The sequence below is a fragment of the Centroberyx affinis genome, unplaced genomic scaffold (genome assembly GCF_046629955.1).
Source record: "Centroberyx affinis isolate AG114_WGS23_722 - 3 ecotype Tasmania unplaced genomic scaffold, CSIRO-AGI_Caff_v1 ptg002185l_1, whole genome shotgun sequence".
Classification (NCBI taxonomy): domain Eukaryota; kingdom Metazoa; phylum Chordata; class Actinopteri; order Beryciformes; family Berycidae; genus Centroberyx; species Centroberyx affinis.
This window is the reverse complement of record NW_027280493.1, coordinates 179,618-195,959: the sequence shown is the minus strand read 5'-3', so window position 1 is coordinate 195,959 and position 16,342 is coordinate 179,618. Positions and strand designations below refer to the sequence as shown.

General features: G+C 43.3%; 2 protein-coding genes across 2 annotated transcripts; both read right to left on the bottom strand.

Annotated features, from left to right (window-relative positions):
• Nucleotides 1-1,861: 1,861 nt before the first annotated feature.
• LOC139655027 (ras-related protein Rab-9A-like) lies at nt 1,862-7,486 on the bottom strand. The gene is made up of 3 exons (XM_071532324.1): nt 7,386-7,486; nt 4,894-4,928; nt 1,862-4,229 (listed from the first exon to the last, which is right to left on the bottom strand). Exon 3 carries the CDS (start codon nt 4,148-4,150, stop codon nt 3,545-3,547), a length of 606 nt encoding a protein of 201 aa, XP_071388425.1. The 5' UTR covers nt 4,151-4,229; nt 4,894-4,928; nt 7,386-7,486; the 3' UTR covers nt 1,862-3,544.
• Nucleotides 7,487-10,854: 3,368 nt separating this feature from the next.
• LOC139655049 (transcription elongation factor A N-terminal and central domain-containing protein) lies at nt 10,855-15,422 on the bottom strand. Its single transcript, XM_071532353.1, has 3 exons — nt 15,354-15,422; nt 11,562-11,954; nt 10,855-11,420 (listed from the first exon to the last, which is right to left on the bottom strand). Exons 2-3 carry the CDS (start codon nt 11,947-11,949, stop codon nt 10,855-10,857), a joined length of 954 nt encoding a protein of 317 aa, XP_071388454.1. The 5' UTR covers nt 11,950-11,954; nt 15,354-15,422.
• Nucleotides 15,423-16,342: the final 920 nt, after the last annotated feature.

Genomic DNA, 16,342 nt, shown 5'->3' with positions numbered 1-16,342 from the left:
GTGCAGTCATGATATGATAATGATGGGTTGAGGTGCTTGTGACGTATACATTTTAAAATGTGAAAAAAATAAAAAATAAACAATATGGAAATTGATTTTAACGTTTTATCAGTTTTTAGGCAGCTGAGTTCTTCTTGTGATTCGGTAAATAATAATTTTATGGAACTTTGTTTGTTTGCTTATTTTACGACGGCCAGCCAAACGAGTGACGCGTCGACGCAAAAAGTCGAGGAAGTCGCTTTTTATTTTGTTTTATTTTATTTTTTCTTCTCTCTCATGCCTGTCATATGAGCCACAGAGACTGTTTTGGATGTTTACACTATATGAATAAAACAAGTCAGGAATTTTCATACATTAATTTTATAATCAGATATTGTTTAATAATCATGAACTATATTCTATATATCGATCATCACTGGTTAGTTTACCCTCAAAAACACTGAAGATGACGACAATTTTTTGAACTTTCATGAGATAAGCATGTCAGTATCGTCCATGTGTGCAGCTGTCTATTCTGTATAAAAAAGGACTATATTGCCATGTGTGTTATGTTTGATATACGTGCTTTTTGCCGCCAGGTTGATGTAGGCAAACTTCAATTTCCTCTAAGACGATGCGTGTCAGGGTGTTGTTGTTTCCTCGTTATTTGCATGAAGGAGACATGACTGTGTCTTTGCAGTTTTTCAGGTGATGTGTAGTCAATTGTACTGACAACTATGGTAGGCGGTGTTTGCCCCCCCCCCCCCTCCTCCTCCTCCTCCTCCTCCTCCTCCCTCCCCCTCCTCCACTCTCCCCTCCCCCCCTCTCCACCCCACTCTTTTCTAAAGGAAAAACTCCATTGTACTTTGATGGCATTGTAGTCCCTGTAGGTGTTTCATTATGGTTTTATTTTTTAAGTTGGAAATAGTTCTATGACTCCTATATAGTGATGATTTTTGTAACCTTCTCTAGTAAAACCGATATTTTTTATTATCGTGACACCGTTGTCTGCTGCCTCGTTCTTGTGTTTTGGTCTCTGAAGTGCTTCAAGTTTTGGTTTTTGAGTTTTTATTTCCTTTTACAGTTTAAATTCTTATTTAAACTGTAAAGGACAATATACAGCGAGTTACCTGCTCATTATACAGCTTCTTACCTATTACTTATATTGACATCTGTAGCTAGCACTGTAGCAGAACTGTAACTATCACAACGTAAACAAATCACCTACACCCTGGTTTTAATGAATGCTCTGATTGGTCGACACTATGCATAGCTAATCAGGTGACAATAGCCACTTTAAAGATCCAGTGTAAGCTTCATTGAAACCTGGGTGTAGGTGACATCATATCCACCAGGAAGTAGTTGGAATTCTAAATTGATTCTGTTGAAAACCAGAGGAAGTTTTTCAAAGGGCGTTAGTCAAATTTCCACAGTGCTGACAGTTATAATTTGGGGGACTTAACATTCACACGTCCTTTGTCAAATTATACCATGAAATTGAGCAATGCAATTGTCATTGCGCTGGACCTTTAATGTTTGCAACTACAGACTGGACTCCACCAAGGAAAATGAATCACCATTTAATGCTGGAATTCATCATTCGGCCTACTTTGCCTCTGCAATATGTGAATTATATTTCTGATATAAATATCACTTGACAGTCCCTGTGTAAACGTGACCATGCAGTTGTATTGTCTACTGTAGGCAGCAGGCACAAACTGGGCGTTGTTCTTTGAAGTCGTTTATATATGGACGCCACCAGGTGGACAAACTGGGTACTGCTGTTGAATATTTGAGATTTATCACCCGTTGATTCAGAGACCAACATCTGAGCCACAAGATTATATACCAAATATTATTCAACAAATTAATGAAGGCTTGCTAACCTAAGAAGTGAGTTTTTCCTTTACTTTATTAACACATAAACATAATACGACTGTTTTCTTTCCTCTGTTTGTTTTTATAGTTAAAGTGTAAAAAAAAAAAAAAGTGTAGTCATTTGCCAAGAATTGGCGCTTCTGAAGATCATGTAGACTTTACCCATTACAGGCCGCAGTGCAATTACAGTCAGTTTGAATCTTACATCAGCAGTTCTGCAGAGAGCCTTGCAATCCGGAAACATTTTACAACAGGAAATAAAAACTCCAGCAAATTCAACAGCTAATGCAACAATAAGTGAGTTAAACTGGCTTTGGGGCATTTGCAGTTCACCTTTTAAAAGCTCTTGTGGTCTTTCTCAATTCAGGCACACAACTGACTCATGGATCATTACTGGGGTCATTCGCTTTAGAGCATTAGATACCTTTTGTCAATGATGTGATCACTTCAGTTTTGATTGCTTAATATTTTTCCAAAACATAAATATAATTCTTTGATTGGTCTAGAAACAGGGAAAATCTACCCTTTCAGTCAAAGAATTACAGAATTAATTTGGTTAATTTGTTTCAAAAAACCAACTACCGGCAGCCTCTTTTCTTGTTTAGAAAACCACCAGCTTACCTATATCATGGCATTGCTGCTGATATAAAAATGTAATTTATTTTAAAAAAAGATTTAACTTACAAATCAACAACATTTATAAGATCTCTGGTTTGGCACTGTCACTCCAACAGAGTGGACAGTGATAGTGGTTTATTTAAAAAATAATAATAAAAAAAAAAACATCTAAATGAGTCATTACTTAGTACAACTACATGATCATATGGTTAGCATAGTAGTCCGCCTCTTAGAGGGAGGAACGCAGACAGAAGGAAATCTGCAACACAATAGTGATTTAATTAATACACCTCCCAGACAGGCAGTGGATAAAACTAAAGGAGTTACAGTAGCTGTCGTCTTTGTGAACTGGAATCTGACAGCTTTTTGAGCGGCCTACAATTTACGCCTACAGAAACTTCTTTTGTGTGTGTGTGTGTGTGTAGCGTTAGACTGATATATCAGGCCGATATAGGCCTTGTATTAAATAAATATCAGCTATTGGCTAGTCATGTAGTCCACCTCTGATATGATGACCACAGCTACATAGAAACATCCATAAAACCTGCAATGGCTTTATTTTCTTTGCACATTTTTATTAATTCATTTAATTGGTCAATTATGTTTTTATAAATTAATTCTTCATTTAAAGGCCTGATGTATCCCAGAGTTTCCCTACCATTGAATAGGTAGGTGGAGAGTTTTAGTGTCCCATGGCTGTTTCAGAGGCTGTTTCACCCTGACAAGAATAAAATGTGAGCAACACTGATTACTTGTAATTTTTTGGCAAGAAAATTATCAAATTTAAAAAGAAATATTGAATATCGGCACAAAATATTGGTGACTCCAGTCTAGAAATATCGGTATCGGCCTTCAAAAGTTGATATCGGTCGACCCTTGTGTGTGTGTGTGTGTGTGTGTGTATGAGAGAGTCAATCCGAGGGTATGACACGGAGATGAGTTACAAACCCCTGCGGACCAAAAACACCAGTTCCTCTTTTAGCAGAGTCACAAGCCACAGCCGGGCCCACATGAGGCAACAGCAGACGCATCAGAGCCAGACGCCATTTCCACCGATCGAGTCCGCAGTTCAGCAGCAGGTGGTGTTGGACTGGCTCTTCCTGTGCAGGTCTACTGTGTTGGTCGGGATAAGGTGCTCGCCTCTGTCGTCCAACGCCAGCACGCGCCGCACCGCCTCCTCGAAGGCCGAGGCCACGTTGGTGGCGTCCTTGGCGCTCGTCTCGAAGTACGGGTGCCCGCCGTTCTCGCGGCACCACTGGCGCGCGTCCTCGCCCGACACCTGGCGCTCCGGCACGTCCAGCTTGTTGCCCAGCACCACGAAGGGGAAGCTGTCGGGGTCCTTGACGTCGGCGTAGTAGGTGAACTCCTTCTTCCAGTTGGCCAGGTTGCGGAAGCTCTGCCCGTCGTCCACGCTGAAGGTGAGCAGGCAGCAGTCGGAGCCGCGGTAGAAAGGCGTGCGCAGGCTGCGGAAGCGCTCCTGGCCCGCCGTGTCCCAGATCTGCAGGGTGACCGCGCGGCCGTCCACCTCCAGCTCCTTGTTGAGGAACTCCACGCCGATGGTGTGGAAGAGGTGCGTGTCGAACTTGTTGGTGACGTAGCGGTTCATGAGCGACGACTTGCCCACGCCGCCGTCGCCCAGCAGGATCACCTTCAGCAGAGACGACTTGGACGTCATGGCTGAGCCGAGCCGCCGAGAGCAGGGACTGTGCGGGGGGGGGGTTTGAGGACACCAAGGATGTGGGAAACACTGCAACCTGGGGAACAAACAACTCTGATAAATCAACTTAGAAAACAACAGAATAACAATATCCATACACCATATCTTATTCTGAGTAAGCTTGGCTTTGCTTGTATACCGTTTCAACCTATTGTGGGTCACTGTGACACCCGAATTTCCCCTAGGGGATCAATAAAGTGCATCTTATCTTATCTTATATCAGGCAATATTAACAATAAATATGACAGTATGACAAAATTACCTGACAAAGAGCCACACTAACCACACTTCAGTGCGAGGGTATTCCTTTATTTTGTTCAGCATTAACCTTATCTTTAACCTTTGACCCGAGATAAAGTTGTGGTTGGGAAGTGCAACTGATATTTTCTGTCTTCATCAACTTATAATTCCATTGAACTTTTCACTTCATCTCAGACTGATTGATTGGGCTGGATTTTGTGCAAGGAAACGATCCAGTCAGTCAACTAGCTAATGCAGTTAAGCAGCCACAGCCCGCTCATTAGCCCAGGCAACTAATGAACTTCCTACAGTATCTGCAATATTAGCTATGCATGCAATGTTCAGCGTTGTGCGTCACGTGGACAGCGATCACAGGACCGATCGCTTGGCCGCTACTTCATCCCTTGCGTCAGAAAGTCCAACGACAAAAACAGTGACTTCATTCGAAAATAATCTCTCACCCTTATTTCTGCAGACGATTCATGCTTTCAAGGACCTGAAGGGGAGACAGAGAGAGAAAATATTTAGCTTTACAAATCACCACGCATCCAAGGAATTTCATTCACTTGCAAACCTACCACTCAGGAATGAAGAGAAGTGAGCAATTCCAATCCTATTAGCCAAAATATTTGCCTGGGAAAAGGTTAACCCTCCTTATTTGACCAATGAGGATTTAAGTGCAAATCTAATCTGGCACCACACTTACACACTTTTAACAGTTTAGTGTCCGTTTAGGCTAATGACAATCATTCAACCCTCATCCCAGACCAGGCCATGAGATGAAAGTGTGAAAGCTTCCCAAGAGCAGCCTGAATGTGAGGAGGAGTGTGAGAAAGTGCTTCGTTAAGGGATCGATCCATCAGTCATTGTAGATAGTGAGATGGAGCATGGTGAGATAGGATCGCCTCCCTACCAATCAATCACTGACTATCAGGTTATTTTGATTTGGATAGCTGGGGCTTGGCATTGAAAAACAAAAGATACAGACATTTTTGGTAGCAATATTTATTTTAAGGAATAATAAAAAAAAGTATCTAAAAGGTCTAAAGCCTATATCAGGTTTTCTACTGACCTGGGGCATTTTCTTAAGTCAATTGAGTACAGTTTGGTTTAATTGGGAGAAGTAGATTAAATGAATGAATGTTACACAGAAAATAACTAAATATTGGATAATGATGTGCTTTCGTGTGAAGAAAATGAACTGTTTTAAAACAGTATGGAGTTTCAACTAGTAAAAGTAAAAATCCAGTGATACCCTGCCCTAATCTCATCTGTACAAGTGCCTTCTATAGAGGTTCAACTGTTTGACTGCAAGTTTGAAATATTATTTCATGGTTGAACCTGTATTTGATTACTCCCCCGTCCGAGCAGTGTAATAATGATAATATGCCATGATGAAAATAACACTCCTAATGCAATAACATTCAACAGTGGTGTGCTGTGCAGGCTGCAGCCAATTAGGGTTCAGATTCACCAAACTTATGAGGAAAAGTTACTTTGCAGAGTTCAAAGATGTGAATGCAGTGAACAGCTGACTTCTTCAGCAAATTAAAAAGTCAAGATGCTATCTAGGTATGTGGCTTAGGACTAATAGGCCTTTATCCTAGCTGGGAGAACAGTGCTCATATATGAAATGGCAGCGGTAATATTTGCATGACTTTCCATATATTTTCAGCCCAGGATCCAAACTGGCCTCATGTAAACCCATCAACCTTTATAGGGAGCAGAGTTCTGCAAGAGGCACTTCTGTGTGTCTGTGTGGTCATTCACTGAAAGACACACTCTCACACACACTCACACACACACAGTCATGTGCCTACTTCAGCAGAAGGCTAAGATTTAAAGGGGGAGGCTCTTCTGCGGTTCAACCACCATGATTTGCAGTTAATTCCTCTGAACAACGAAGCACAGGCTTTGGTCTAAGCCTACAACATTATATTTCCACCAACATTATCTTAATTCACAGTCTGAACTATCTAAGAGCAAGGGTGTTAAGTCTACATGGTAATAATTTACCCATGCCATCCAAAACTTGAGCTACTTCAGGTGACACACCTTAACTGAGTATTAGCCAAAACCTTTCCTACCAACAAACAGGATTTATATGCCAATAAATAGGATTTATATACCAACAAATATGATTAATATACCACCAATAAGTGGGGAAAGTAGTCCCCAGGTGTGAAACACAACAAAACAGCACTTGACAGTTGACATTACCCGTCTAAGCCAGGGTTATTACAGCTAAAACACTTTGAAAAACCGTACACGTCGTTAAAATGCCACGAAATGTTTATGACAACTTCGCTTGCCTTGCAGTATTACTTTCTATTTCTTTGGTGCGGTTACTAACTAGCTAACACTCAGAGCTGCATTATCGGACACGCAGCCAAGCCCTGTCAAGGCTAATGTTATCGCCCGTTATTGTTTTGGCTTTTCGTCACTTCCACCCTCTTCCACAACTTTTGTTGAAAATATGAAGGTATAGGCTAGAGCAGAGCCTATTCATACAAGGTTTAAGAGCATGGAAAATACAACTAGTTAACCGCGACCGCAAACTCGCTCAGAGCTAGCTTAGGGTGATGCGCCTGATCGGTTCCGATTAGCAGAGATCAATTTGACTTTGTACTTCAAAAACGGTGTGTATCGTTACAAAAACTGCCATGCGCATTTGTAAACTTGTTTAAATACCGCGAACTGGCTGTTTGTGTTGAGTCGCCGTCCACATTTGGCGACAAAACGGAAAGAAGCACGTCAGCCGGGTACGCGTCCGATAATGGATGCCTCGCCACAAACCTTAGCTGTCCGATAATGGGCGCGTTACGTTAACAGACCGGGCCAGACTTGACAGTTTACGCTCCGATGCTCTCACGACTTTTCTTATCGATTATTACGGCTACGAGAGAAAAACACCGCCGCCGAAAAAAAGGTTTTGTACTTGCCACAACTATACCTTTCTGTTTATCAGTCACGGCTGGGTCGTTGTGGTTAAATTCCTCTCATCCATCCTGCACCGTGTTCAGGCTGGCCGGTGACATGGCGCTCCGGTGTCACCGCTGCTCTGGCCCCAAACCGCTGATGACGCTCATATGACCCGGGTCTGTCACGCCTACTGATATCATGCGCTTTCCTGCATGCAGTCAACAGTCACTATGGCTACTTGTGGCTTAATCCAAATTTTATGTGTTTTTGTAACAGCGCCTCTTTTCATTTCTATATTTTACATTTTGATCTTTTAATTTTAGTAAAAATCAAGCAAAATTGCCAGAGCTCTATTTAGAAGTACAGGACTCCCAAATTATTTTTTTTTGTACAGCTGTGTACAAAAACAGAAATTAAGATATAAGTATGAATAATGTTGCAAGAGTAAAGATAAGTTTACACCAATTTACCTTAAATGCATGAACTGATCTTTTCACTCTCCATCTCCTCCATACTATTCCAATCCATGCTCACCTCAGTATCTCTGGTTGGAAGTATACCTCTGCTCTATGGGTGTGCCATGGAAAACAGATAGGCCATGGGATACAATGGACCCAACCTGGAAAATTGGTCAACTATGTTCAGTTTAAACTTCCAGAGTCATTGGTTGACTCTCAAGCGTGTTAGAGTCGAAGAATTGACTCGTTGGGGCTCAGCCTCCACCAGCTATAGGCTAAAAAATACAAAAATAAATCATATCAGGGGAGCATGTAAGACCAATGTTCCCTCTAAGCTCACAGCTAGGTGACCTACATCTTAATAATTTATCACATTGCTGAAATAATAATGTCTCGCCAGTTGTTGCTCCACTTTGTCCCCAGAAATGTAGTCGAGTTGATGAAATCGGGTTTGGAAGTTTTGGTGTCGAATGATATTAAATGCAGAGACTTCTCTTCTCTTGTCCCCCCCTCCACAGGGAGGTCAGAGGTCAGAGGTCAGGGTCTGGAGCTGGTTCAGTGTCTTGCTCAAGGATGCATCAGCAGGGCGGACAGTTGCCGATGTTGTGCTGTTCTCTGTCGGTTTGCAAGCCTATTAAAGCATACCGAGGCATTACCAATTAAAAAAACTTGAATTTATGAGCACTTCAGCTTCTTACTTCGGTCTGCAGTGTGTTTTGTGAGTGTATGAGTGTGTGTGTGTGTGTGTGAGAGAGAGAGAGAGAGAGAGAGAGAGAGAGATGAGTGGAGACTTGGGGGACTGACAAGCCACCGAGACTGAAAGGGTGAAATCCTTCAGCCGACACAACACACAGAAGATAGGGAGCATCTGAAAGGAGACACTACACAGAGAAATGCCACAGCGTGAGATACAGCCGCCCCGCTATCTGAGCGACAAGACCGAGCCACATCTGACAACATTCACTTAGCTGGGAGAACGAGGGGGTTTCTGTTACAGGGGGGTTTTCTGTTTGGACTTCCCTAATTTGTCCTCTTGAGCTTACTGAAACTGAACTCAAAACCAGGGGGGATTCTCAACAGACAGATGAAGCGAACAGGAGGAAAATAACTGCCAAAAAAGAAATAAAATAAGAGCAGGTTATGCTTTATTTGCAGCATGATCAACGGGTAAAATTAACTGAAACTTGAACATAGAGTGCAGACAGAAAAATGAGATTTCCACGTACTAAAAAAGGTCAGACTCTTATATGATGCTGCCATGAAAGCAGTGACTCAGTACGAATTATTACTGCAGCTGGCCTACCTAGTATTTATTATTACATAAAGTAAGTCATGTCATTTTCCCACTAAATAGTAACACTTATGGGTTTCCTAGTAAAACCTTTACAAGATTCCAGTCATTTTCCTTAGAATTTCATTTATTTCACTGCACAATAACTCAATATTGAATAAAAGTCAATAAGATTAAACAGTGGCCCCATTAAAGAGTTATTAGATTTATCAATAAAAATGCCATGAAGAAACACTCAAAAGCACGCACATGCAGTTACTTCACAGGTGCTGGAGAAATAAAAAGAGAATACATTAATACATAAATACATACAAATGGGAGCCGAGTAGTGTGCGAACTCTATTTTTCATTTAACAATAAAAATGCCAGACATGGAACTGAAAACAGGGTTACACAGCATTAACACAGGCAAAGTTTAACAAAATAAAAGCCCGTCTGTAAGTGTGTATTAATGAGATTTAAAAGGTGATACTGGTCTTCCTAAAAGCTGAGGTCCCGGACGGTAAAGGCCCCCCTCCATGTGATGTCACAATGACGGGTAAATGACTCACCGTGCCACGTCGACCACGCGGGGAGAGCGGAGGATCATGGGATACCCACCCCGAAGGCTGTTTGGGAGGGCAGAAGATTACTGACTCACATGCTCACTGTTTTCTAGGGTCACATGTCTCATCCACTGGATCCACTTTGCTCCAAATGAATGGGATATTGTAGGTGGCTAGGGGCATTTAGCAGAGTGCAACAGTGGAATACGCTTCAATTCCTAGACCACCAGAATTACAAGTAATGGTCAGGGCCTTCGTGGCTTTACAATATTCCTGTGGATGAGAGAGAGAAGTGCTGGGAAATGCAGCAAAGTAAAGAGCTGCAGTAAGGAGAGAGATAGAAGGGAGAGCAATTGGAGCGATGTGATTCAGCGGAGAGAAGATGATGTGAGCTGCTTGCTGAAAAGATGAGATGAGATGAGATGAGGCTTCAGCCCACGACAGATAGGGAGTGACTCAGCTTTTCTGAGCTGGAGTGGGAACGTCATTCCACCATTCTGGGCTTTTGCTTATGGATTTACCGATAAAGAATGCCAAGAATGATAAGGAATTCTGAATATTCCGGCCAGAGCGCTCTGTTTTTCTGTTTCTCCTCCTCCTGCATTCCTCCTGCCTCAATGTAGAAGAAAACTCTTGACGCAGTGGACTGGCTGGAAAAGTACATGTCTATTTCTCTCCATCACGTTATCTTTGATTTAGTAGACGAAATAGACATCGCTGCTATTGGGTGAAAACCTTGTACACATCTCCAAAATGTCAACCTTTCAGGAACTAGGTGTTCCTGAGTTTATCCACCCATAGAGGAGCATGTCATCCTTCAACTAAAACAAAAATATATCGAAATTCAATATATCGCAATGCAAAAATGTGACAATACGTATCGTAAAGCAGAAAAATGAATCGTGACAGTAGCTACATCACAAATGAGACAGCTTGCCCATCACAATTTCACAAGCTCTCCATTTGAAATTGTATTATTTGTACTTTGTAATGACATTTTTAGATTGTTGTTTACATTCTAGAAAGCCAATGCCATCACTAGAAAGATTTGTGGCTCATAAATAAACATAATTCTGCACAGTCAGACTTTGTTATCACTGTACTTTTATTTATCACATCGTATCGTGGCTGTATCGAATCGTATCGTGAGATAAGCAGATCGTCCCATCACTCACTAGCGAAAACACAAAAATATGTCAGTGGATTTCAGAGGCAGACCCAGCCACTGTGGTACCACTGCTCCCCACACCCGCTGCAGGTCACAAAGGTCATGGCGTCCTCATCGGGGCCACCCTGCCGCACCCAGGCGGGCAGGAAAAGGGTGCCCCGGGACACCTGCGTCACCCTGCAGTCCGACCCCTCGCACCGTTTGCAGCGGATCTTCTGCGTCGGCGTCCCCTCCACCCCGCGGAGCAGCTGCCGCTCGCTCACGCCCCGGGACGAGTACTCGTCCCTCAGCCGCCGCAGGTCGGCGCCGGCCATCTCCTCCGCCGACATCCGGGCGAAGGCTTCGGGCGACAGCGAGCCGCTCAGGAGGCCCTGCCGGAGGTGGACGCTTTTGGGGTTCCTGAGGTTGGACACCTTGCTCCTGACACAGGCCTTGTATTTGGCCCAGCTGGTTCTGTGGAGTTCGTAGATGTGGCGCTCGACGGCTCCGGCCAGCCCCGCGGCCTCGTCGTCTTCATCAGGAGCCTCGGAGCAGAGGGCGGCGAGGAGGAGGCGGACGCATGTGGACCTGACAGGTGAGGAGTCTGAGGAGGTAGAGGCGCCATCTGCAGCAGAAGGAAGTGATTTGGAATCGTCTGAAAGGGCGTGGAGGGCGGAAGCTGCGGTCGACGGGTCATCTCTTGCGGGCGAAGACGCCGCTTCTTCTTCTTCTTCTTCTGCAGCGGCCTTCGCACTCTCTTTCCCACCCTCGCACGTCTGGCTCTGTGTTGAACCAACCCCCTGCTTGGAAATGACTCCTTCATCGCCGTCACCGGCAGCACCGCCATCTGTAACAGAAACACCGCAAGAGACTGTCGCGCTCTTTCTGTCCTCCGTGCATTTTAGGCCCATATCCTGGCTGTGCTGCCTCTTCCACTTAGACAACAAGCACTTGACTGCCCGTTTCACGCCGGCATCACTGCAGGTTTTCAGGAGCCGGTAAAGGACCTTGACGATGTCTGTCGTCTGCAGCTGCTCCGCTGTGACGCCCGACTTGTCGAGGTCACCGAGGAGAGTCACCATGCTCCCGTAGCTTCTGTCCAGGTGTGATTTCTCCAGTTGACGAGCACAGTGGATGATCTGTTTTGCATCCATGGTGGCTGCAGAGAGGAAAAGAGTGGAAATAAGGAAATTAAACGGTTACCATCATAATCAAAGATACCATAATCTAAGAAAAGTGAAAAATCTAGTTTAACATATACAACTGATATCTTTCTACACAGGTATCTACAATTTATCACTGTTGCTGAATTTCCCCCTAAAGAGCTGCAAATTAGTGAAATTAGATGTGATTTTCAGAAATGTAATGGCATATTTGATTATATAATGCCTGTTTGCCTTTTAAAACCATAACAACAATACCAATAGCATCAATAACACAGACTTTTGCCCACTGACTGTAATTGCAATGCATGATGGTTTAGTGTGCTATTTACCAGCATGTTTTATCACTCTGTGTTTTAAAAATATTTATTTCAGTGTGTGTGTGTGCTTTGGTTTACCTTTGCTCCCTCATGTTCTGCAGCTACTTCACACCATAATCCTAAAACGTCTACATGTAGGCAGCCATGTTGAATTTCCTCTCCAGGGCTCAGGAGAATGGGGGAGTTGCCTAAATCGCCTCTAGATGGCGCTGCATCCTCACACATCCCGACCCGCAGTGTGACCAGTTTCAGGGTTGGTTTGCCATAAAGCTCTTATCATGACACTAAGATTACTTGGAGCTCATTAAGATGTATAATATACATTTTCATCTATCCATCTTACTTGTCTTAGACAAACTGTAGAAAAGTTTCTATGTAAAATATACTATAAACTTGCATTTATATTTTTCCTCTGTACTTTGTGGTATGTTTTTATCTTTCATGGTATCACTGTAATATATTCCTATAGATACTTATGTGTATAGTATCCTTCTAAAATTTACACCAGGATTACTATAGTTCTTTTTTGTGAGGATGCTGTTGATAAAACTGGAGATTTATTAGTTTATTTGGCCGTTTCTATACATGGACAGTAACAATAGAGCTGGATTATAAGTGACAAATGTATAGGAAAGGAGTTGAGGGTGTGACCTGGTGGAGCAGGAATTGAAGTATGATGTATAAGTATGTATAAGTATGATAATGGGTATTTCTTACTTTCTGCTGGATGATTGGGATACTGATTGATGCTTTGTAAAGTTACAATGACAAAGCAGTGGTGGCTGTTTGGAGACGGTGTGCAGAAACCTGCTGTCCAGCCAAGCAGAACACGGCCTCCAGCCAAGAAAGAGAAGTATGTATCTACAAGATGAGGCAAGCTTTCGGCTCTTGTGCAATCGCAGGTTATGTAGGAAGAATGTGATGAACGTGTCTGTTCAGGATAACATATGGTTGTGAAACTGTGACAAGTGTTGCTGCCTTTTATCAGCACTGCAGTGGAAATACTGGGAAGCAGACAATTATTTTCTTGCTTCAAAGCTAAAACAAAATCCTCAAAGCTAGTGGGATATTATAGTAATATCACACACTTTAGAGTGACATGTGGAAAGTGTAGAAATTGTTGGTTAATGCAATATCTGCATATGGATTAATGTCCACATATCCATCCATTTTGAATGGAACGACCCCAAACTAGTGTCACTGCATGGCAGCCAGACTTGAGTTGCCATTAAGGGGGGAAATCCACTCTAAAACCCACTTTCATTTGGTTATTATGAGTATATAGGGTGTGTTATACCTTCACATGTCTGTTATGATATTTTTTTGGTGACATTACTAATATTTGTGAACATTAACAAGCAAAGTTGGAACACAGAGAGTCAAATTTCTAATCTACTATAAGGAAAGTCCCTTTGGAGTGGCTCCATTGACAATGAATGGAAAGCTTTTTTACACTTAAACCGTGTAACTGGACTATAATGTGAGTTTTTATACCTAAATTAACTTGAATCCATTGTAGCTTCATAGCAGTTCACCACTGTATTTCCAAAACTCATAGAAGGCCTTCATTCAATATACGTCATTATTCATAATCCATGCACACATGCTTTCATGACACATTATAGATGAGCGGTGCCATTACGTAACGCATCGGCACCAAAAATGACATCATCCTCTCTATCTTATATTAAAAATTTGCTTTCAAGATTTATGCAGCTGCAGCCAATAGCTGTGGAAGGCCCGAGGGAAAAATTGATTTGGTGTCTCCTAGCTTAATAGCTTTTGGCTCTGGACTCTTTAAACAGTGGCTTTTAAAAGCCCAGATGGAAGCCAATGCTTTCAGGAGGCTTTTAGCAATGTTAATGTTTAACTTTTTCTTTCCGAATACGGGCGGGTCGGCTCAGGAATTCGTCTGCCGGTGTATCCGCCAGCCAGCGTCTGCATTCGGAGCGAGCGCAGCACAGCGCCACATCAGTTTCAAGATGCATTATTCATCCATATAGGAGGGGAGGGAAGTGCCTGCAGGCGCGCGTTCCTGTCTGACTGCCATTTTGCATTTACATCCACCTTTCTGAGCATTTAGATGATGCTCTTATCAATGGGGGGGGGGGGGCGAGCAGCTTTGCGGGTCAGTGTTTTGCTCAAAGACACTTCAACAGGCTGCTGGGGGGGATTGAACCCGTGACCTTTCAGTTACAGGAGGGTCTTTCAGCTTTAGGCCCCTCTGCTCGCCCCTATGCTTTATGGAAGATGAGTCTGTCGCATCCTAAACATCAACCTTTCTGCAGACTGTGTGCGTTGCTTTTCCCTGTGTGTGTGGAGGGAGATGGGTGGGGTCAGGCTGGACCTTCAGTGAACAGAGAGAGAGAAAAAAATCCTCTTTCAGCTTTCAGCAGCCGACACACAGCAGGTCTTTGCCTTTCTGTTTTTTTTCTAGCAGCAGAGATGACTGGAATTCCTGAAAACGCACTCAAGGCTCCTCGGGTCTTATCGAATGATTTCCCCCGACCCTCTGTTGCAGTCTTCTGTCCGCACTTGTGCGTTCCTTATCTGTGGGAATGGAATTTTACCAGAGCGGCGGGCGCCGTGCGGCCCGGCGACCACGAGGTGGCGCTCTCTGCTCTGCTGTGGCTTCACCGGAGCTCTGTGAGGAAGTGGAGTCCTGCTGTATCACATCCTGCGTTTTTGTCCCCGGCCCTCTCCTGTGCAGACCACGCCACACTGAGCGGCGTGTACGCATGAGCACACACACACACACACACACACACACACACACACACACACATACACACACACATGCTACCCCGCCCCACCCAGTGTCTGAGCTTGAGAAATCATTATAGGAGGAGGGAAGCTTTCCTTTTTAAAGTGATCAGGTTGTTCACAGGCAGACATTCATGACAACATGGTAAGCTCCCAGCCCAAAAACACTCCAACACATGCATACCAAGCACAAGTGTATGTGTGTGTGTGTGTGTGTGTGTGTGTGTGTGTGTGTGTGTGCGCATCACAAAACACAATGGAATAAAAGGCAAAGAACAGCATCGCGCATTTGCTCATATGTCATTTTCTTACCTGCCTCATTATAACAGCCACATAGTAGAAACTGCGTATCATGAATGATTACATAGCTTTCTTTGTTACCGGCTGTTTTTCGTGGAAGCCTGCTTCTTCGATCCACATATTTGGATTCGGTTGGATGTTAGTACATGTGATGGGGATGATGAGGATCGCATTTTTCCCTCAGGTTGTCACTTTTACCACATTAGGGTTCAGTATTCAGTCGGCACCAGTGCAAAACGTGCACAGTGTGACAGGCTGTTAAAGGCTGTCGCTGTATTATTCATGCTGCGATGCTTAGTCCTCAAGTATGAGTAAGACCCAGCTCTATGTTGTTTCAGTGCTTAATGCTACTGACAGTGTTTGTGTGTGTGTGTGTGTGTGTGTGTGTGTGTGTGTGTGTGTGGTAGAGGGTGAAGGGGCGGGGAAGGATGGCTGCTCCCCTGCTCCTTCACACACCCACCCATCACAACCTTGAGGGTGATTATAGATGACTGGAGTGTGTGTGTGTGTGTGTGTGTGTGTTTACTTTATCTCGACTTCATCCAATGAGTTCATTTTGTTTTTGGACGACGCTCTGCAGGGTCTTTGTGTTTCTTGAGAGTGTGTGTGACAGTGTTTACAAACTCTTTTTTTTTTTAGAGAAAGTGCGCTGAGTGTCTGCACTTTTTCACACTGCATATACACTGCAGTGCCTCACTCAGGAAATAAGATTCCCCAAACATGCAGCCACACAATACTAGTGACTGTTATGTCTGTGCTGGGCGATCATAATATTATTCTTGTTTGATAAAAGCCTGTGTTTTCAAAGGCAGAAATTACTGAGGAAATACAAACATTTGATATCGCTCTGTTTATGGTTTGGTCTTCAGTGGAGGAACGAGTGAAACAGAATCTCAAGGCGCAATTAAACTTTATAGTTTTTTTATTTGATTAGGGATAAACTGTGCAGTTTAAGTAGCTTCTGGAATTACAATAAATTGAATTTCATAATGAGGGCTTTG

Coding starts and splice junctions, on each gene's coding strand:
- LOC139655027 (XM_071532324.1), bottom strand. CDS start 4,150: ATGACGTCCAAGTCGTCTCTGCTGAAGGTGATCCTGCTGGGCGACGGC.
- LOC139655049 (XM_071532353.1), bottom strand. CDS start 11,949: ATGGATGCAAAACAGATCATCCACTGTGCTCGTCAACTGGAGAAATCA. Junction 11,421..11,561: donor ACAGAGCCAGACGTGCGAGG/GTGGGAAAGAGA, acceptor CTTCTGCTGCAG/ATGGCGCCTCTACCTCCTCA.